Raw genomic sequence first — 21075 nt, 5'->3', positions numbered from 1 at the left:
TCCTTGGTACTCTTGTATGTTCCTGTCAGCGTCTGGCGCGAATCTGATGAGGTCGAAGGTGAATGAAGAGTGCAAAATGACTTCAGCAATTTTACGACGAAAGTCGCTCGTTCGCTGATGGTGTCGACTCATCACCGCAGTGCAGAGAATGTTGTCAGGCGTTCACTTCATTCAGGGATAGCGATCGAGGCCTCTCGCTGTGGTGGAACCGATTTTCTGTTGAGCATTTCGCGCGAGCGAGATCCTCGAGAGTTGTCCTCTACGAAACGCCTACTGCAAAGGACATCTGCTGACTCTTTCGCGTGAGGATCGGAAAAAAAGTCGTTCCCGCGTGGGTTTTGTGCCGACGGCTGGCCCGAAATTTCATCAACACCTTTTGACCCAACTTGTCGCTTCACACTAATGCCGACATCGAGTCCGCTAGCTGAGAATGCAGCGGCAGCCAACTTGATCGACATAGCTCCGAATCTGACGACACAGAACGAGATCGAAAGCGCAGAAGTGGAGGAGGAACCGGAAGTGAAGGGAGGATCGCTGAGGAAGGGGGATAGCAGCGAGACGGAGACGGTCACCGATGACAAGTCGAAGGAGAAAGCACACAAGCTAGACGACGAGCATATCATTCCGAAGAACAACTTGGTGAGTTTGAGTTTTGTCCCGCTTTTTTTTGTTTCGAGTCGACGGCTCATCTGTCTCGTCTCTCCTTGGACAGCCTATGGTTCTATTAGGGTATGTAGGCTCTTTATGGACCTGTAAGATACGAGAGCTGACCTTGCCGGTCATCATTTCGCTCCATAATCGTCGATTCAACAATTTTCGCTTTCCTTTCTTCTTCTCTTTCCGACGATCTCGACACTGCCTCCCTGACATTGCCTCACTGACGATGTCTCCCCTCTCTCGACCGCACCATCTATACAGTCTCGCCCTCTGCGTCCTCCTTGCAGCTCTCGACTCGACAATCGTATCAACAGCCTTGTCAACAATCCAACGAGACTTGAACGGAACAAGCGCGTCTCTCGCCTGGATCACTCAAAGTTACCTCCTCATTTGTACCTGTCTCGCTCCGAGTTACGGCAAGATCTCTCAACTGTACGGAAGAAAGGTTGTCCTCTTCGGCTCGATTGGATTCTTCCTCCTCGGATCGCTACTGTGCGCGACGGCACAGAATATGATTTGGTTATGTGCAAGTAGAGGAGTGCAGGGTATCGGTGGAGGAGGTATCGTTCAAATGACACAGGAAAGTTGATCTCCGTGTGAAGAAGATCCATGTGTTGACGGAAAGGCTCGCCTCTTACAGGTCGTAATTTCGGACGTGACCCCTCTACACTCCCGTGGCAAGTACACTTCAGTGATAGGAAGCGTTTGGGGCCTGGCGTCAGGTGTCGTACGTCCTCTGAGTTCTCAAGAATCACTCGAATTTCTAATGTTCATCTCGCCTTTCGCTCCATCCGAACAGGGACCGATTTTTGGAGGACTATTCGTGCAGAGACTAAACTGGCGATGGTGTTTCTGGATTAATTTGCCTGTCGGAGCTTTCGCTCTCGCCGTTCTCGCCTTCTTTCTCAATCTCAACCCTCACACCCCTCCGAGCGCTCAACAACTCCTCGCCGAATTCGATTTCCTCGGTCTCTTCCTCTTGATCGTCGGACTCGTCGTCCTACTCTTCGGGTTCTCTTTCGGAGAATCGGATTGGTCGTCCGTCAATACGATCGTTTGCTTGACGGTCGGCTGTGCGACTCTCGGAGCTGCCGTCTTTGTCGAGCTCACGACGAAACGCTCACCGATTATCCCTCCTCGTCTGTTTAAGTGAGTTTTTTCTCGAAGTGCCACAGCTCGACTTGACTGACTCGCCTCCCTCTTCTCGCGGACAGGATTCGTGAGCTCGTCACAACTCTAGAGTCGAGCTGCAACAACTGACAAGCCCTGTTCCTGTTCCTACTTCGCACAGGAACCTCTGCCGCTGCTCTCATCGGAACTTGGGTGCAAAGCTTTTCCTTCATGGCTTTGTCCTACTACCAACCTCTCTATTTCCAAGCACTTGGCTCGTCTCCTCTAATGTCGGGAGTGAGGTTGATGCCATTCTCCGTAAGTTGTTCTCCTCTGTTTGCTCGTTACTTCCGGTCTTAACTCGCGCGCTTCTGTTCCTCAGGTCGGATCGTCTATCGTATCAATCGGAGCAGGATTCTACATCGCAAAGACCCGCAAATACAAGCCCATCACGATCGTCTCGTATGCGATCATGACTCTCGGTTTCGCTCTTCTCGCTACTCTCGATGACAACTCGAACACGTATGTTGAACATTCACTCTCCGAGACCCGACTCCACTAGGATAGAGCTGTACAGCTTTCAAAAGCGGCGGAAAGTCGACAACTTTGACTGACTCTCCTTTCACATTTCCTCGTTCTACAGTGCTCAGCAAGTCTTGTACCTCCTCGTTGCGGCGCTCGGTTGCGGTCCCCTCTTTCAAGCTCCGTACCTGACGATGCAGGCTGCCATGCCAGTCAGCGATATGGCGACCGCGACCGGAACTGTTTCTCTCATTCGACAGTAAGCTTGGATTTCTTCACAAATCACTGTTTCCGCCTGAAGCTGACCCGAGTGTGATCGAGTAGAATTGGTGGAACTGTCGGCATCGCCGGTACGTGTTCGGACTTTGGGTCATAGCTCGTGACTCTCTCGCTGATCTTTCGTCGCAATCTCGATAGTCTCGGGCGCGATGTACGGATCAAGATTGACGAGTCGTCTCAAGGCCATCGGCTATGAAGTACCGAGTCATTCGGGCTCAACAGGCGGTTCAGCAGTTGGAAATGTTAACGGACTCCAGCAAATTCAGGTTCGTCTCTCTCGCTTTATTCTCAAATCCCCTTCGTCTCATCGCTCGCGCGAGCTTACCCTCTCCACCCGTCCCGCTCCTCGCGTCTACTCGTGCCCCTTCCTCGGCTTATCCTCTCCGTTCCTGTTCTATTGAGCTGCACTCTGACGAAACCCTCGTACTCCTCTTGATAGCCGCCCGAACTTTCGAGACAAGTCGTACACGCTTACGGTCGCTCCCTCAACGACGCCTGGATCATTTGCGCTCCTCTTCTCCTCGTCGGATTCCTCGTCAGTTTCCTGCTTAAACAGTATTCGCTCGAACGGACAGTCGTGAGAGCACCGGCAGTCAAGAAGGGGAACGGTCAGGACAAGGAAAAAGCGGTGGAAGCGGCGGACAAAGTGTAAAGGATTTCGAGTCTAGGAGAGTTCCTCGAGATTTCGCGGGTTCAGGGAACTTTCAGGTTTGTTGTTTTACTATTGACCTCTGTCTTAGCTTCTATGCATCATCGTATCATATCATGCTCCCTTCGTCTCAAGGTACCCTCGAAGCGAGAGCGGCTCAATTCGACCGATTCGCGAGAGCAGAAAGTATGAACGTCAGAAACAAATTGTTCGCTCGCTCGGTAGTAAACTTCGTTGACGCTTTTGGAGCAGCGATCACGAAGTTTCGTGAAGCGAGACTCACGCGAAAGAGCTGACACGCCAGACTCGATGGTCTCGTGTTGCGACGAGGCGCCGCGCGAAAGATTGGTTCATTGAGCTTGACCTCGTAAAATTTCGCTCTTCGCTCAAGCGAAGTCTCTCGTCTTTCGGCGAGAATCAAGTGTAACGTGACGACAAGGGTAGGAGGAACAGTTGTATTCAGACAGAATCGAATAGGAAAGGGAGTAACAACGAAAAAAAAAAAAGAGGAAAACAAACGAGAAATTGAATCTCCTAGCATTTCCGGCGTTGTGACCTGACCGAGGACAAACGAGCTCCTACTTCTCTGTTACTCCTTCTCTCTTTGCCTGCGTTGCCTCGACCAGAACTCGTTCGAGATGTAAAAGCCGTAAAGGCTTTCAAAGTTCAAAAGTGACGGTCTCTCCCTTCCACTTTCCAGCTCGTACACCTTCCCCTTACATCCTACTCTCTTGGTTCTTACGCTCCTTCTGCCTTCTCACGAATTCGGGCGAGATCCAGGGGTCGACCGTAAAATTGCGAGGAACTGGTTCGACAACAACCTCGATCTTTTTCTCCGGGCATACTCGAGCGAGGTTTTTGACTGAGTGACGTAAGCGTGAGGGTGGAGAATACGAGATTTGAAGTGAAAGATCCAGGAAGATGGTTTTCAGAGAGGAGGGAGGGTTTTTCTCGATCCAGGAAGCAAAGTCGTCCAGAGAAGAACTGATGCTGTTTGCATACTCCTCGTCGAAGACTTGTGTAGCATAGATGAGTAAGTGAGCGAGGGGGATGTGCTGTCCTAAAGACCACGAACGCGAGAGTGTGATGTGCGAAATGATCAACGTTTTGTCGACATAACCGTGAAGGAGAGTTGATGCGGGATCTTCCCACATTCTGCGGGTCGTGCAGATAGTCTCGAGATCGGGGAGTAGTCTATTGAATGCTGCTTGTTGGAGCACGTCTACAGGTAAATCGAAGAAGGCGAAGTTTCGTAATCTTGGGAAAGCGACGAGATCCATGAAGGAGGAGACGAACGCGACGTCACTGGAGTACAGAGTGAGAGTCTCAAGATGCGAGAGCGTAAAGGTGCGCGGGATCTTCCAGTTAATAGCGGAGAGGTGAAGGCTCGTGAGACCTATCTCAGAAAAGTCCGGAGGGTGAATATTGACAATTGTCACTCTAGAGAAGAGAGATCATTCTTACTACTGAGAGACTCTAAGTCACTGCATGAAAGGATCACTTCAGGAACCGAATACATCGAGAGAGCCGTCACGGAAGATAGCATCTCCTTCAATTTGCGACTTTCTTCCGACCAGGATGCAGAGAAGCCGGAAATCAAAAGTGCTTGCTTGACACAGGTGACTTGCTTCTGATTCGTGCCTCCTCCTCCTGATCCAGCGAGGAAGCCATTGAGGGTTCGCATCGACTTGATCCAAACGATTTCCAGGAGAAGAGGTTGAGCGATCGCACGGAATCGCTTCGAGACAAGGGCGAGAGAGCAAAGAGTGTTCTGTCGAGTCTGGTACGTTGTCGAGTGGAAGGAATGCGGCACAGTCGCTTCGATGATGTCGCGGAGGAGTTCGGGAGGGAGGGAAGAGAGCATGTTGTCGGCGCACCAAGGGGAGAAAGCGAGTGACGAGGGCGCAGACGGGTTAAAGATAGAGTTCTAGCTACTGCACCGGTAACGGTCGAGCTGTCGGAACAAGAGCAGGGATTAGCGAGTTATGATGAGACTGGAGAGACTAGAGAATCGACCGAAAGAAGCGAACTGACTGGTACAGGATGTCACTGATCCTTCTAAGCGACACCTGACGTCTTCTCACGGCTCGCCGGGGTTGAACGAGACGAGAGAGGAGGGACTCGGGTATTGTTTGATGAAGGATCAAACTGGCGTAGCAATACGTTCTAACGATTGACTCGAAGGCGCAGGGCGTTATTCGAGTGTTCTCCTAGCGGACGAGCGCTGAACGAAAAGGTGGTATTGAGATAGATGAGAAAGACGCGATTCGGAAAATCTTCGCCAGAGTTTCGCAACTCATCGACTTGCCGTTTTCAACAAGCTACGGATGGTTCCATCACTCATTACAGCCATATGAATCGAGAGTCGATCGAAGCAGAAAGGAACGAGCAACACAACTGGTCTCGGACACAAAGACCTCCCCTCGAGAGATTGAACCAAAGGTAGAATCGCTTGTAGAACAAGTTAGCAGTCACACCAGGAGAAGAAAGGATCGAAAGAACAGACAAAGGTGAAGGAGAACATACGACAAGGTTGAAAGTAGAACAAAAAGGAGGATGAAAACTTGAAAAGAGAACTAATAGCAACGACAAATTGAAGAGAGAACCGAAACGAAACGAAACAAGGGGAAGAGAGAGTCAAAGACGATGATATGAACACAGAGAAGCGAGTGGAAGAGGTGAAGGTGGAGTAAGATACAGTGTCCGAAAGCGCGAGAGAGGCGAGAACGAGAATTGAACGAGAGTCGTGGCAGAATCGGCGAATGAGACCTGGGATCGAGCGTGAGTAGATGTAGAAGAGTGCGTGAAGTATTAGTGAACGTCGGCTGCGAGCAAGAAAGAAAATGGATCAGTCGTTCCTTCGTTAACGGAGCTGTTTCGGATCCAAGGTGAAATCGCTCACTAGTCATCGCTTTCTCGAGGATGAATTTCCCTTCCTTGTATTTCTGACTCGGTTCATAAGCCTTATCTGTCAACCTCACCCACACGTCTCGATCAGCTCGTCTGCCTCAACGGAAACCGAGAAAGAAAGTGATGCCCACCGTATTTCCATCCGAGTACTTCACCGCATTTCGCGCACATGACGTCCCTGACCGTATGTAGCCCTGTAGTCATTGGTCGATCTTCCGGTACGCCCGTTTCGACGTTGACTCTGCGCAATGTGAGAGAAGGATGAGCCGATTTTGTTCGGATGCGGCGGGGAACGAATTCGGGAATGAGCGGTAGAGGAGGGATGGAGGAGGGTGAGGACATACACGTCTTTGAATAGGTAAGCTCTGCCATGTTGACCGTTGAAGTTCTGCGCGAGTGAGAGAGAGCGGGAGATCGGAAAGGGAGTTAGCGGAGGAAGAGGAATCATCGCATGGACGAAGAGGGTGAGAAGACGCACCTTTGATTCTATTTGTTCGCTAGTTGATAGGTGTGTCTTGCATCTCCTGCATCCGAAGACTTTGCCTGAGAGGTTGGAAGCTGGAACCGACAAGTATTCGCGATGTTTCAATCCCATCTCTTCCGCTCGATCGTCTGTCGGGTGTTCGTAGTATCACGTTCGGAGAGTGAGGGCGAAGAGTATGAGGAAGAGTGAGAAGGAGGTCGGGACGGGACTTGGCAGAGACAAACGAACTTCTCCTCTTGACCTCATCACGAGTCCTCTCACATACAACCTGAGGGACTCAACGATTATGCTAGGTACGAAACGACCAGCCTCGACTCTGGATCCACCTTCGACCTCGTCTCCTTCGAATTCTTCAAAGAGGTTGAAATCGAATCGCGGTCATCAATCGAAACCTCCTGCGGCACCTTCAGCAGCACCTGTCGAATCTAGTAGTTCGTGGTATAGTCCAATCCTTAACGTATTGAAGAGCTTCGTAGCGACTCCCTCTGCTTCTTCCTCGAGTGAGTTCCTCTCCTTCATCTATAAGTTCGCTCAGTCCCCTAACAACCCTGTTCTTTCGCGTTCGAACAGCCGCAACGTCTAGTCTAGCAGCCTCTACACCTCAAACTTCAAGCCATTCGAGTCGATCGCGTCAGAAACCTCTCCAACCACGCGCGATTTATCCTAGTTACATCCCAACCTTCAGAGACAACAGCGATCAAGCGATTTGGGAAATCATGACGGCGAAACAAAGGGGTGAACCACCTTTGAACGAATCGAGCGTTTTGAGACACTTGAGAATGAGGAATGGAGGAAATGCGAATGCGAATGGGACTGGAAGTTCAGTGAGATTGAATGGAGGAGCGAAGAACGGAGCAGTGAATGGAACAGCGGGAGGATATCAGAGGAAGAAACCGATGGGTTCGAAAGAGGTTCGTCTCAATTCACTTTCGCGCGTTCAAATGGAAATTTCGTGTATGACCTTACTGACAATCTCTGCTAGAACCCTTCACAATCTTCAACTGCCACCTCCAACTCACGACCATCACGACGACGAAATCGAATACCTACTCCTGATTTCCTTCGAACCGCTTCGAATCCGTCTGTTTTCGAAATCTCGTCCGATTCTTCTCCTTCCTCCGCTCATACCGAAACAAAACGCGCTCAACGATCCCTCTACAACTTCATCACCGAATCTCTGCCGCTCACCCAACCCGAATCGTCGTCCTCTTCGTCTGAATCTTCCGACGATTCTGAATCCGATTCTTCTTCCTCTCGTTCCCCTTCTTCTCGGTCTCCCTCTCCGCCGCTGCATCCCGCCAACACGACATCTAATGAAACCTCTCCACCTTCATCTGAACGCTTCTTCTCGTCCCCTTGGCTACCTACTTCACTCTCGATCATTCGCCGCAAACAGCATCAACTAGCCCTCCGAAATCGAGATTACACCACTCTCGAGTCATTGAGGTCATTACCTACTACTCCGACTGAGAACGGAAGTGAAGAGAGGGATCAAGAGTTGAGGGTTTACAAAGAAGGAGTTAGACATCTTATCGAACAAGAGGATGATCAAGTACAACCACGTACGTCTCAGTCTGTTTCATTGTTCAAACACAATCTAGGAGATTGCGTTTTCTGATGAATTGGGATGGACGGTACAGAGCATCAACGCGCTACGAAACCAATTCGAACTTCATCTTCCCTTCTCGGTCCTCCTTCAGCTACCTACGCTTCAATCCTCTCCTCCTCCACCTCTACCTCAAAGACTCCCTCGAAACCTCCTCCAACGAAACCCTTAACGAAAGTCGAACGAATGCTCGAGAAATACCACAAGACTCAAACTGAATCTCCTGCGAAACGGGAAGCTGAACTCCTCGCTCGTCTCGATCAACTCCGTCTCGAGCGCGACCTCGAAGCTCAAAAAGCACTCGAAGAACTCGAACCGGCCGTTCCTGTGCAAAGAAAACGTAAATGGCCTCGAAAAGTTCCCCTCGAGATCCAAGATCGAGTTACGGCAATCCTTCGTTCTTCGAATTACAATAAATCGATCACTGGAGGGAACGTTGACGTTAATGCGATTAGGAGGTTGAGACCTGGTACTTGGTTGGATGACAGTATTATCGCGTTTTATGGAGTTTTGATCAATAATCGATTCCTCGATGCCGAGAAACGAGGGGATTTGGGAAAGGGGGAAGAGAGGTTGAGAAAAGTTTGGTGTTTTAATAGTTTCTTTTGGAATATGTATGAGGAGAATGGGTATAAACGAGTAAAGAAGTGGACGAAAAAAGTGAGTCTCCATCTTCTTCAGATCTCTCTCTCTCTCGCACTTGCAGTCTGTTGACGATGGGGATGCTACGCAGTTCGACGTGTTCGAGAAAGATATAATCATCTTCCCGATCAACATTCGAAATTCTCATTGGACTTGTGCCGCTGTCAACGTCAAGAAGAAACGATTCGAATACTACGATTCGCTCGGTAATCACATGCAGAAAGCTCATATGGTTCGCAACGTTCTCTTTCTGTCTGTACTCATGGCAATGAGACTGATACATGCGTAATGGGCGAACAGTTATTGAGGAAATGGTTACAAGAAGAACACGAATGTAAAAAAGGTGGACCGATCGATTTATCCGATTGGGAAGATTACTGGGATCCCGTAAGCCGACCTCTTCACCCTCTTACGCCCAAAGTATGTCGCTGAACCCGGTTGTCGACTCGGTTAGGACGTACCTCAACAAAACAATTCTAACGATTGTGGAGTTTTCACCGTGAGTCATCCCATTTCTCTCTCTGTGATCATCTCATTTGCTGATCGTATCCCGACTGACTTTATGGCTCGCGACGAATAGTGCACGTTCATGGAGATCCTTTCGAGAGAATACGAAGGGTTCGATTTCGATCAGAAACAAATGCCTTAGTTCGTTTGCATCCCATCTCCTCCCTCTCTACCCGCGATGGGCGAGCAGATCACTGACGCGGAATGATCGTGCACTGGTAGCTTGCGACAAAAAATCGCTTACGAAATCGATAAGGCTGAATTGATTCCCGAAGAATTCGAGTGAATGGAGAACCTTTGGAAGGAGGAGGAGAGGGAAACAGGGCGCGGTGCAGACTCGTCCGTCGTGAAGGCAGCGTTTGTTGTATGATTATATATCCTAAGCTGCCTGAATCGACGTCTCGAGAACCGAAGAATCGCAAAGCAAACTCCCTCTTTCTCGCCTCTCTTATCTCTCCTTTCGCACATTCCGTTGAGAGAGAGAAACAACGACAGAATAAATTGAAGCGAAAGACTAGACTGCGAGATACTTGATACTAATTTCCCTCGCTTCCTCGTCTTGACCTGAAGCTCCCAACAAAATCATGAGGTTGTAAGCCGTGACTTTGGTCAAATCTCCGTAATCCCGTACCGAGTCGGTCTCCATTGAGGTCGGAGGTTCTAGTGGAGCAGCGAGAGCGAGTCGATAGTGTTTGATCGCTTGAGGTTGAAGACCTTTGATCGCAAAGATCGAACTCATAATCAGTTCTTGCCCTGAAGGAGAGATGTGAGGACAGAGACTGAACGAACCGAGATGATGGAAAGCTCTCGCAAAATTGTACTCAGTCTCTTGACAAGATCCCCCTCGTAATTTACGGTACTGAGACAAGAATGCCAAAGCTTGAGCGATTTGATGTTGACGATTATCGGTTTGTCTCGACATCGCACGCTGGAGGTAAGAAGTAGCGAGGGCGAGGTTGACGAGAGGTTGATTCGGGTCGAGTTCGTACGCTCGAAGGAGATAGACTGATTGAGAAAAACGACGGAGAGGTTAAATCGAGGGTAGAATGAAGAGGAGAGAGGGATGGATGATGATGACTCACTGATGGCACTTTGAAAACTCTGGGAGTTCATGAGGATGTAACCGTAGAGAGTGTAGAATACCGGACTGAGGACAGTCGGTTTCCAACTTGAAGCTCGATTCGAAATCGTTCCTTCCTCTTCTTCTCCTTCTACCTCTCCATCGTTCCCATCCCCATCTTCCTCTCCAGCTACCGTACTGCTCCTTCTTGTAGGTTGTCTCGTCGCGACTGGACTGCTTCCTGTCGCTTCTCGACGTTCTTGAGTAGCTTCATCTCCTCCTTTCCCCGTGTTCCCTCCCGAGAGTTTCACAATCTCCTTCAAATGACGAATCAAGAACTTCTGGAGTCGGTGTTCGTTGAGCGCGACGGTTGCGTCGTGACCTTGCGATAAGAGGGAAAGGAGGAGTCGGACGATTCCGGTTTGGTAAGGGTACGTGTTCTGCCACCAACGGAGTTCGGAAACGACGTGTTCGTAGCGACCGGCGTAGTGGAAGCACGCTGCAGTACAGAGCGACGTTAGTGCTACACAGACAAGCAGTGCAAGAAGGGGAACACACCGATGAGACCGAGTCGAAGCGACTCTTCTTTCGCTTGATCTTGTCGGAAGACACTCGCTTCTCGAACGTGGACGAGGACTTCGGCAGCGAGATCGAGTTCGTCAGATCTCGTGAGAAGGAAGCAGTACTACCGCACAGCACGAATCTCGAGTGAGCAAGACGCAAAACGTACTTCGAAGAAGAGTGAAAAGACTCACCTGAAGAATAAAAGTAACCCATTCATCAAAGTCCTTCCCTCGGAAAGAAGTCTCCTCCACTTCGTCCTCGTCGTCATCGATCAACGATCTCTGCAACCTCGTCGCCATCTCGTCCGCCTCATCTTCCAAATCCGCCTCTTTATCTTTCCCCTTCCTCCTCCCATACTGTCTCCTCCTGACCATTCCCGTAAACCTCTTCCTGAAATCACTCGGGAACAACTGTCTCGTACTCCTGAACGAATCGATCAATTTCGTCGCGATTTCCAACCATTGATAAATCGCTTCTTGATCTCCGACTGCGGTAGCGGGTTCGAGTTGAGCGAGTCGGGAGAACAAGGCGGTAGCTTCAAATTTGCGTTCTTCTTCGGCCGCGAGTCGCTCTTGATGCGATGAGTTGCGTTCTTCGACGGATTTGTAGCTTCGTCGTCGGCGACGAGAGGAATCGTCCTCGGCGTCGTTCTCTTCGTCTTGTCCTCGATCGCGTCGAATCGTCATCACTGATGTAAACACGGAGCGACATCAGCAAGAGTGAGAGGATTGAGATCGGGAAGCGGCGAAACTTACCTTCCTTGATGAGCGCAAGAGCTCGTTGAGGTTCTCCCAGTTGTTCGAAGATACGAGCGAGTGCTACCTTGGCTTCGATGTTTGAGGGTTCCTCCTCGATGACTGTCAAGCGAGTCGAGCTGATCAGCCTTCGGCCGAGAGAGAAAGGAGGGATTCTGTGTGCTCACCATTTTCGAAACATTCTCGAGCTTCTTCGAGATCTCCCAACGCGGCGTGACATTGTCCAATCTTGAGCCAGACCATCGCCCCGTTCGTCTGTAACGTCGCAAAATTCAGTCTTCTCGAATATCGACTGACTCGGGAAAAAGAAAACCAACTCACCTCTTCGCAATCCGAAAGGACTGTAAACATCTCGAGCGCCTTGTCATGCATCCCCCTCTCCGAGTAAGCGTTTCCAACCGCATCGAACAACTCCGGGAAATCCCTCACATCCTCCTCAAGCATGAGATCGAAATGTCTCTTCGCCTCCTCGACATTCTCATCGACTTCTCCTCCTCCTGCTCCTCCTTGCGTCGTAGTCGTCGATAGCCACAATCTCGCGATCCCCAACCTCGCTCTCAACCTGACATCCAACTCATACACCGGTTCCCTCTCCAACCATTGATTTCCCTTTTCCCACCCCATTCTCACTTTCCTCTCCGGATCAAACTCTCGATCGTCCCCGACCGTATCCCATTCCGTCTCCGCTTCCCTCCCTTGCATCCACCTCACGCCCTGTTTGATCACTCTAACGCATTCTGCGAATTGTTTCTGCATAATGAGGAAATCGGAAAGAGTTTCGAGGTCTTCGTAACCGTACGAGTTGAGGAGATGACAAGTTTCAGAGGTCACTTGGGGAACAGTTTGACGGTAGTACGAGAAGGCGGAGAGGAGGAGTTGGACGGCTTGAGAGAAAAGTCGTTCGAGTGCGAGGAGGGGGGCGAGTTCTCGTAAGACTCCCGGGTCGTGAGGTAAGAGTTCCAACAATGCTTGGAAGGCTCGGATCGCCTATCACGACTAGCGTTAGTCAACTGAGGGGAGGGCAGAGAAGGGAAGGGGAAGAACTAACCATTTTCGTCGCACCCGACATTTTCAACAAATAAGCACGATCCCACATCGAGTTGACATCCCCTTTGTTGACTTTCACCGCCTGCGTGAAACAATAAATCGCCTGATGCAACAACCCTAAATCCCTCGATTCCGTCCCTAAATCTGCCCAATCTCCCGAAGCGGCTTGTTTCGCACCGCTCAAATGAGTCGCAACAATCTTGCATTGAATCGCTTTCTCCCTGTCTCCTTCTTCTTCGTAGATCGTCGCCAAGGTGTACCACGTTACTCGGATGATCGGATCGATTCGAATGATTTCGGACAAGATTTCGACCGCTTCGTCGAGTCGTCCTTGGGCGTAGTGCTCGTTCGCCGTGAAGAGGAGTCTCTGTACTTCTGGTGAGGGTTCGACATCGGCTGCTGCCCTTCTACCAGCCTGCATGTTTTTCAAAGCGTTTAGCCTTTTGAAGTCGAAAAGGCTAACGAGCTCGAAAGAACTTACTCCTCTTTGACCTTTTCTACGTTTCCTCCCTCTGATTCCTACCGTGAGATCATCCATCATTTCCGGATCGAACGCGTCCAATTCGTCTGCGATGGAGCGGTCGAATTCTCGGTCCAGCGCAGTGGTTCCTCCGATTCCGGTCGAAGCAGTGTTTCGAATCGCGTTGATGAAACGTCTATACGCAACCTTCGTGAGCTCGTGGTCAAGGTCAGAAAAGGAGAATGAAGCGTACCCTATATCTTCCTCATCCCCGTCGCCGTCTCCAATTTCTGCGTTCGCGTCCTGATCAATCGCTTTCTCTTTTCCTTTCCCACTTCCACTCTTGACTGTTCCATCCGGTAGTATGTATCCACCCTGCTGCGTCCCCATCGTTCTCGTCCTCTTGTTTCCCTGTTGTTGTTGTTCCGTATATTCATCCTCCGCATCCGTCTCCTCCTCACTATCCTCCTCCTGCGATTCTTCATACGAATCCTGATCCCCCTCTCCTTCGGACCAATAAGCGTCCTCGTTCGTGCGTCCTCGAGAACGGGATTGAGACTGAGAGGTTGAAGTAGAATTCGAGAGAGCTGGGTCGAGGGGGAAGTATGCGGATGAGGAACCGGATGCCCGCGGGACGAAATTGGCGAGTTCAGGTATATCCATGACTGGGTCGGATGGGGTTTGAGTGAGTGGGAGAGGAGAAAGAAGAGTTCATCATTGCGGAAACTCTTTGTCTTCCTTTTCGACTCTATCTCGACCTGCCCTGACTCGAGATAAGGGCATGGTGAACACCTAGACTATACTCTATACTCCAAGGGCCATCAAAATCGATTCGTCTCTTTCTCCATGTCGGCGCTCTCGAATCCACGGTTCGTTCACCATCTCTCTCTCCCACTCCCTTCCCCCAGGCTTCCACTGACTCCTCCTGTCTGACTTCCTCGTAGCTCAACACTCTCACACCGTGACCCCTCCCGAACCGCTCTCTTCTCCTCCTCCTCCCGCTCGAATTCCCCTCTCCCTCTCTACAATTCGAACCCATCTCAACGGTACGCACAAGACAGAACAGCGGAAGATATCGAGGGTCAGAACGATGAGGCGTTGGGACAATTGAGTCAAAAGGTTAAATTGTTGAAGAATGTTAGTTTTGAGTTTCTCTTTCTCTCTGTCTCTCACTCTCACTCTGGAGGTGGAGGTGAGATGGCGAGACTGATAAGAAGGGTGAGGATACGAGGGTAGATTACGATCAATATCGGGAATGAAGTGAGGGATTCAACGAAAATGTTGAATGGAATGGTGAGCCAACCCTCTCCTTTCCTCCTCTTGTTTCGTCTTGTCCTCAAGCTGATCAATTCCATCCTCTCGCGGGTGGCTCGTGTGTCGCTAGAATGATACATTCGGTGAAACTGGTGATTTCTTAAGCGGGACGATGAAGAAGATGAAGAAAATGGCGCGGAAACAAGGTGGTCAATGGTGTCTTTGTGAGCTCTCTCCCTCTCTCTCTCCCTCTGTCCGCGCGTGTCCCAGGAATGCTGAGGTAAAAGTTGTGATTGTCGTGCGTGATAGGGATGGGTTTCTTACTGGTCGTGACATTGTTCTTCTTCTGGACTTGGGTTTGGAGACGGTGAAAGTGTCCAACCTCTCCTCCAGGTCTGAGTTGGCTCCATAAGATTCCTTCTCGTCAACCACCCCACGAAAAGCCGCCCCGCAGTCGTCGCCTGCTGCTCTCCCTCACAGTCACCTTCGTGCCCTTTCTTTTGCGCCCCTCAGCATTTTTCCTCCTCGATACCTTACTTTCTTTCTTTCCCTCACCTCTTGCTGTTTCTTACTTGTACGTCCCACCTTCTGTAGTCCTCCCGTTGTCAACCCTGATGATACCCATCTCTCTGTTTTCCCTTTTCGAAAAGAAAACGATCGTTCTCAAACAATTTCTGAGCAAGTCTTTGTTCCTTCGTTCCGATCCTCCAATCGTTCGCTCTCCGTCGTACTGTACGGAGAGCACGCACAGCTTGTTTCAGAGGAGTACAACAACCCTGAGGCGAGGGTCGCGGGGGTGCGGTAAACTTTGGGTTCAAGGCGTCGCGACGTTCGACGTGAAGAATGTTTACTGTTTCGGAGAACTCAACGCTCTCTCACGCTTCTTCTGCTCTCTTTCTCTCCATCTCGACACCTCGACTTCACATCAACCTCACACCAACGCCGGCTACCCTCAATCAGATCATCAACCGACACTTCTCCTCCTCTCTCTCGGAATCAAAACAAACCGTCATGAAACTTTCCCTCTTCCTCTCTCTCGCGTCTCTTCTCCCCGCTCTCGTCTCCACCTCTCCCCTCTCCCTCTTTGATCACCCTGCTCAACCGCAACATCCTCTCCGACTCGATCGGATCGTCCGACCTTCCCGCGTTCAACAAGGCGGACGTCCTGTCGAATCGGTCCTCGTGCACTTGGTCGATCCTGCCTCACCCACCACCTCTACGGTCGTTACACCTTCTTCTATTGCGCGAGAAGCGCTCGACTACGATCCTTCCTCCTCGTCGTCAGAAGAAGAAATTGATGCTTCACCCAACTTTGGAGTTCGTTGCGAATTCATTCGAGGGAACCCATTCACGATCTGTGGAGATTATTTCGACGAGTCGAGTCAAACGGATCATGGGTTGTTTTGTTCCCCTAGTGGAGTTTGTGCGGGAAAGGGAGCGGTGTGCGGGACGAGCGACGCTTGCTCGGAAGGTGAGTCGGCCTCTCTTACTCTCCCTTCCCTCCCTCTCCTCACTCGGAGGCGTTGAACGAGAAAGCTGATGAGAGGTGGTGGGAAAATAGGACTCGTTTGTAACCTCTCTAATCATCGATGTGAATCCTCCACGGCTATTTCGAAGACCATTTCGGAATCGAGGAAACACATGCGTCAAAGAACGGCGATGACGATGTGTCCTGAACAAGCTCAAGCTTGTAGTTCCGATTTCGGGGGGTTCGAGGTGAATTTTTTCCCGCCGCTCTCTCTTTTCGAGAAACTGAGAACTGATGCGTGAGACGAGTGTGTAGTGCGTATTCACGGAGAGTGAAGTCACTCAATGTGGTGGATGCCTCGGTTTGGGTGGGATGGATTGCTCGAAGATCCCGAATTCTCTCGCGACGAGTTGTCGGAAAGGAAGTTGTAAAATCCGTGAGTTTTCCTCCCTCTTTTCGATAGCATCGCGAGATATTCGGGCGCTGACGAAACGTTGCCGCTCGTGAATAGACGCTTGTGTAACGGGGTATCTTCCGTCGGAGGATGGGAAAGAATGCATCGACGAAATGTTGATCTGATCTTTTTTCTTTTCCCGCTTTCTGCCGTCTGTCTCGTTTCGTATTTCTCTCTTACCGAGCTTGCTCATCTGGTTTATCTTCATCATACGGAGAGCTGTGCTTTCGTGCTATTCTTTTGCATCATCGGAACCTCGGAATCATTTGTTGTACTCGGAAAATAAGTTGTTTCCTCCTGCATCGATAGACTATGCCTCTCTTTCACGGGCGTCTCATCGAGAGGTCGAGCAGAACTACTGAATACTGCTTGTTTCTAGGGCCGTCTATTTTGATTCCATTCTACTCTTATTGCTCAGCGAGGAATTTCCTCAATTTCTCCAATGCTCTATAGCGATGACTGATCTTATTCTTCGCTTCCCCGTCCATCTCAGCGTACCTATTCACACCACGCCACATCACAATCGCATTGATGATCAGCTCTACCGTCTCCTTCTCTCACCGCCAATCGTAGTGATCGAGAACTCACGTTTTCCCTTCCCCTTCAACCGGTTCAAACACCGGGTCCCATCCGAAATGGGTAGGTCCCCTCGCAGGTACGATCGTGCCCTCCGTAGTACCCTCGAACAAAATCGGTTCAGAATCGGGACCTGCCGAATAAGCGAATGTACAGATTGCCGTGGCTTTTTTGCTCTCAAAGCCGGCGAGCATTGAGTTGAGACCTGTCGAGTAGCACGAGCGGGTTAGCTGAGAGGGAGGCAGGGAGAAGAGGCAGAGAGGGAGAGGGAGACGAACCTTCGTGACCGACGGATTTCATGAAATATTTAATAAACGGTCCTGGTAGACCTCCTAACGCTTCGAACCCTAGGGCCGTATCCTATCACATGTCGACTCCCTTGTCAGTTCGCGGGCTCTCGCTCCAAGACAACAAAGAAGGGAGAGAGGACAGGGAGAGAAAGCTCACTTCAGTAATACAAGGTCCTCTAACGATCTCCGCCGCAGCTCGTACTTTCGCAATCGCTACTTCCTGCGTGGTACCCTGAATCTCGGGCAAGTCTAGATCTCGTGATTCGACTTCGAATTGAGGAGAGCTGGAGGAAGAAGAGGAGGAGGAAGCGAGGAGGATCGCTCGAACTTCTTTTAGCTTGTTGGCGTTGCCGGTTACGAAGAGGATCGAACGGGGTGTAGTAGCGGACATGGTCGAGCTGGGGATGCGCTGGAGGAGGAGGAAGGAGGGGAGGGAGATGTAGGAGGCGATGAAGCAGGAAACTAGGGAAAGGAGGGACCAGTGGGCTTCTAGCGGCGCTTGAGGGAGTATGTGATCGTCTAGCGAGAAGTCAGAGGTGTAAGACGAGTCTTGGAGTAAGTGGTAAGAGTCGAAAGTAGCTGACTCGAGGTTGACCTCTTTCAACTCACTTCTCGACGTCATGACAGCGCGGATACCGACCAGAATAGCTCTACGGCCCTTACATCCTGCTCCGAAGACTATACGAAGAACTTTTGCTACATCTGCGGCCCGAGACTTTGTGATGTATCCTTCAACTCTTTCCCTCCTCTCTCCGGACTAACAAGCTCATGAACAGCCTAATATCTACGTATCCGATTCGAACGATCCTCATTTCAATTTAGCATTCGAAGACTGGTCAGTTCCCCTTCCAAAGGCTCGAACTGGAGCAAAACTGAGAAGATTCGTTTTCGAATTCGCAGGTTGTTTCGCAAGACGGATCCATCCGAACGGATATTGTACCTCTATCGAAACGTCCCTAGTGTCATCATCGGTCGGAACCAGGTCGGTTCCGGTGTCTCTCTGGAAACGTGGCTCTAAAGCTGACGAGGTAATCGACGAAATAGAATCCTTGGAAAGAGATCAATCTCTCTCGATTGAACGAGCTGGGAATCCCCTTCGTTAGACGGAAGAGCGGTGGTGGGACAGTGTATCATGTGAGTCGGTCGTGTCGTTTACTAGAGTCTTCGATGTTAACGGTACCCTCGGCCGCAGGATCTAGGGAATACGAATTACTGCGTCTTCGTCCCTCGACTCGAGTTCAACCGGAATACGAACGCAGAACTAGTTGCTTCTGCTCTGAAACGGCTTGATATTCCAGCATACGTGAATGAGAGGAACGATATTTGCGTCGAGAAATTCAAGATGAGTCGCTCTCTCCCTACTTGTCCCTCTCTTTCCGAGATTGACTCTTCGGAGGGATGGTCACGTCTCGGGATCAGCGTTCAAGTTGGTCAATCATCGAGCTTACCATCATGGAACGATGTTGATCGATGCTCAACTCGCAAACTTGCGAGGAGTTCTCGGAACGAAAAAGGTGAGCTCTCCTCTTTTACCCGACTTCGTCTGACTGACGAGTTGATGGAGCGATGTAGGAAGGTATGATCACGAAAGGAGTAGCGAGTGTACCTTCCCCTGTACGGAACCTCAGAGAATGGAACGATAAAATCGATCATGAAAGTTTCGTGGAGAACGTTTCGAAAGAGTTTGCGGAACGATACAACGTCAGTGGGGAGATCAAGGTGAGTCGTCTCGCGTGGATCGTACTTGGTGGTCGGTAGCTGATCAGGTTGGTTGACAGAGGATCGGAGAGGAAGAAATCGAGGGAAATGAATACGTTCGAAAAACGATTGAAGAGCTCAAAGTCAGTGCCTCTCTCTTTGTCTACCTCGGAGACAATGCTAACCCTCGTGCACGTTTGGCTAGTCCTGGGAATGGCAATACGGAAACTCGCCTGAATTCACTCACGAAATCACTGGAAACGAAATGGTCAGTTCTCCCTCTTTCTCTTTCTCCTCTCTCGCTTCGAATCCTGACTACGTCGCAATCCTCTTTAGACGATATCTCTTCGATCTCGACATGGATTAATCACGAATGCAACAGTTGCAACTCCACCAGACGACGCCGATTTATGGTCTGCCGCGAGTGAGTTATGTGAAATCCTCGAAGGAGATCGATACGGTTCTATCGAGAAGACGAGGGAGTACTTGGCGGGAACGAAAGAAGGGAGATATAAGGAGTTGTTAGATAGTGTTGTGAATTGGTTGCGAAAGGAAATGTAAACGAGAATCGCGAGAATTTGAAACTACCCCTGAATCGATAAAGAGAGAGAGAGAGGGGAGAGAGAGAAGGAGAGGAGGATTTTCCCGCTGTGACTCCTCCGACCCAAGAAGCTCGCCAACCCCCTTCCTCCCGTAAGACGACAGTTCTATCAACTACCCAAGACGCAGCACGACCGTACAGACCGACAGAGAAGGGAGAGATCGAGTTGGAGAGAAAAAAGCCAGAGAAGGTGAAAAAAATGGGGTTATGGATCAACAACTGCACGAGAAGGAACAGGGGAAGGACGTGTGGATTATGCTAGTGTTAGAACGGAGTCAGAACGAGCAGTGGAGCGGTCAGGAGGAGGATAGTTGGGAGATAATCGAGGGAACTTCGGCTGAGTTCAACAACTCTCATCAATCACGATCTCACGCGCCGTATTGGGGCTCAAGGGAGAGCTGACGATTCGAATGGGATTGGGCTGAGTAGATCATGGCCGAACAAGTTGAAAAGTCCTTCCAGAAGCAACCTTTGTTCCACAACTCCAAGGTTTCCACCACCTCTCGCAAGGTCGCTGGCAAGGACCGCCGTTGGTACAAGGAGGTCGGACTCGGGTTCAAGACTCCTCGAGAGGCGATCGAGGGTACTTACATTGACAAGAAGTGCCCCTTCACCGGACTCGTTTCGATCCGAGGTCGTATCTTGACTGGAAAGGTCGTCTCGACCAAGATGACCCGCACCATCGTCATCCGTCGTGAATACCTCCACTTTGTCCCCAAGTACTCGAGGTGTTAGTCTTCAATTTCCTCTTCAGCTTTTCCCAATTTCCCTCGACTTTCGAAATAGCTCCCCTTCCGCGACTCTCCACCCGACTATCTCGACTTTGCAAGAACAAGAGAACATTAGAGGATGGTATCAGCTAGAACGAGGGAAACAGGGACACGGAATGATCATCGAGAAAGAGAAGATGGGAAACTAATGCCAATTTTCGTTTTCCTCTTTCGGTTTTGGTTAGACGAGAAGCGCCACAAGAACGTCGCCGTTCACTGCTCCCCCGCTTTCCGTGTCGAGGTCGGTGACGTCGTTACCGTTGGTCAATGCCGTCCTCTTTCCAAGACCGTTCGGTGAGTCCCTCTTTTGTTTCGTTCCCTTGCCTCCCTCTTCTCTTCTCTCTCTTGTGATTGTGATGCAGTTTCAAAAGCTACATGACGGTTACAAGAGGCAGAGAGTGGAGGGTGATACGAGTTGAAAGATCGAACAGAAAACTGATTGATTTTCGTTTCGTCTCTTCTCTTTCCCTTCTTCCTCCTTACCCCTACCTCGACCCTCCCTCCTTTGACACGATCTCTCCAACTCGGCGACTCTCTTCCTTGATCTGTAGCTTCAACGTCCTCCGAGTACAAAAGGCCAAGGCCAAGAACTTCATCAAGTTCTAAGCTTCCCCTTCTTTTTGTGTTATGAGTAATTGATACAACCCGGTCAGAACAAAACAAATATCGCTTCTCTTATTCGTTCGAGATGTGGAAGGAAGGAAGGATTGAG

The 21075-nt window shown here is 50.2% G+C and overlaps 10 protein-coding genes across 10 annotated transcripts; 6 read left to right on the top strand and 4 right to left on the bottom strand.

Moving 5' to 3' along the window:
- Positions 1-402: 402 nt before the first annotated feature.
- JCM6883_002235 (uncharacterized protein) lies at positions 403-3220 on the top strand (the record flags this gene model as incomplete). Its single annotated transcript, XM_076628918.1, has 12 exons — positions 403-639; positions 713-729; positions 919-1241; positions 1298-1374; positions 1457-1806; positions 1872-1876; positions 1949-2085; positions 2150-2289; positions 2411-2548; positions 2614-2639; positions 2707-2834; positions 3008-3220. The coding sequence occupies 12 exons, from the start codon at positions 403-405 to the stop codon at positions 3218-3220; spliced, it is 1791 nt and encodes a 596-aa protein (XP_076491101.1).
- A 713-nt stretch (positions 3221-3933) lies between these two features.
- JCM6883_002234 (uncharacterized protein) lies at positions 3934-5081 on the bottom strand (the record flags this gene model as incomplete). The annotated part of the gene is made up of 2 exons (XM_076628917.1): positions 3934-4613; positions 4703-5081. 2 exons carry the CDS (start codon positions 5079-5081, stop codon positions 3934-3936), a joined length of 1059 nt encoding a protein of 352 aa, XP_076491100.1.
- A 947-nt stretch (positions 5082-6028) lies between these two features.
- Positions 6029-6722, bottom strand: JCM6883_002233 (uncharacterized protein; the record flags this gene model as incomplete). Its single annotated transcript, XM_076628916.1, has 5 exons — positions 6029-6042; positions 6120-6185; positions 6259-6368; positions 6472-6515; positions 6606-6722. 5 exons carry the CDS (start codon positions 6720-6722, stop codon positions 6029-6031), a joined length of 351 nt encoding a protein of 116 aa, XP_076491099.1.
- A 175-nt stretch (positions 6723-6897) lies between these two features.
- ULP1 (SUMO protease ULP1) lies at positions 6898-9652 on the top strand (the record flags this gene model as incomplete). The annotated part of the gene is made up of 9 exons (XM_076628915.1): positions 6898-7111; positions 7182-7522; positions 7594-8173; positions 8252-8877; positions 8951-9091; positions 9160-9246; positions 9314-9358; positions 9440-9507; positions 9589-9652. The coding sequence occupies 9 exons, from the start codon at positions 6898-6900 to the stop codon at positions 9650-9652; spliced, it is 2166 nt and encodes a 721-aa protein (XP_076491098.1).
- Positions 9653-9880: 228 nt separating this feature from the next.
- TFC4 (transcription factor TFIIIC subunit TFC4) lies at positions 9881-13915 on the bottom strand (the record flags this gene model as incomplete). The annotated part of the gene is made up of 10 exons (XM_076628914.1): positions 9881-10371; positions 10449-10925; positions 10985-11111; positions 11182-11678; positions 11746-11847; positions 11913-12000; positions 12067-12732; positions 12794-13207; positions 13274-13448; positions 13506-13915. 10 exons carry the CDS (start codon positions 13913-13915, stop codon positions 9881-9883), a joined length of 3447 nt encoding a protein of 1148 aa, XP_076491097.1.
- A 183-nt stretch (positions 13916-14098) lies between these two features.
- BET1 (Bet1p) lies at positions 14099-14877 on the top strand (the record flags this gene model as incomplete). The annotated part of the gene is made up of 5 exons (XM_076628913.1): positions 14099-14121; positions 14197-14389; positions 14489-14545; positions 14637-14730; positions 14816-14877. 5 exons carry the CDS (start codon positions 14099-14101, stop codon positions 14875-14877), a joined length of 429 nt encoding a protein of 142 aa, XP_076491096.1.
- Positions 14878-15349: 472 nt separating this feature from the next.
- Positions 15350-16553, top strand: JCM6883_002229 (uncharacterized protein; the record flags this gene model as incomplete). The annotated part of the gene is made up of 4 exons (XM_076628912.1): positions 15350-15977; positions 16068-16222; positions 16290-16410; positions 16486-16553. 4 exons carry the CDS (start codon positions 15350-15352, stop codon positions 16551-16553), a joined length of 972 nt encoding a protein of 323 aa, XP_076491095.1.
- A 282-nt stretch (positions 16554-16835) lies between these two features.
- Positions 16836-17685, bottom strand: HAM1 (nucleoside triphosphate pyrophosphohydrolase HAM1; the record flags this gene model as incomplete). The annotated part of the gene is made up of 4 exons (XM_076628911.1): positions 16836-16926; positions 17017-17209; positions 17283-17364; positions 17452-17685. 4 exons carry the CDS (start codon positions 17683-17685, stop codon positions 16836-16838), a joined length of 600 nt encoding a protein of 199 aa, XP_076491094.1.
- Positions 17686-17914: 229 nt separating this feature from the next.
- On the top strand, positions 17915-19553 carry AIM22 (putative lipoate--protein ligase; the record flags this gene model as incomplete). The annotated part of the gene is made up of 10 exons (XM_076628910.1): positions 17915-18013; positions 18071-18129; positions 18195-18276; positions 18339-18428; positions 18487-18658; positions 18714-18808; positions 18867-19013; positions 19073-19135; positions 19198-19260; positions 19329-19553. The coding sequence occupies 10 exons, from the start codon at positions 17915-17917 to the stop codon at positions 19551-19553; spliced, it is 1095 nt and encodes a 364-aa protein (XP_076491093.1).
- Positions 19554-20025: 472 nt separating this feature from the next.
- On the top strand, positions 20026-20512 carry JCM6883_002226 (uncharacterized protein; the record flags this gene model as incomplete). Its single annotated transcript, XM_076628909.1, has 2 exons — positions 20026-20312; positions 20380-20512. 2 exons carry the CDS (start codon positions 20026-20028, stop codon positions 20510-20512), a joined length of 420 nt encoding a protein of 139 aa, XP_076491092.1.
- Positions 20513-21075: the final 563 nt, after the last annotated feature.

This window comes from Sporobolomyces salmoneus (genome assembly GCF_050403485.1).
Source record: "Sporobolomyces salmoneus JCM6883 DNA, S_salmoneus_JCM6883_v1_ctg3, whole genome shotgun sequence".
NCBI classification, from domain to species: Eukaryota; Fungi; Basidiomycota; class Microbotryomycetes; order Sporidiobolales; family Sporidiobolaceae; genus Sporobolomyces; species Sporobolomyces salmoneus.
Note: the sequence above shows the minus strand (reverse complement) of the source record. Positions and strands in the feature narration are given on the sequence as shown.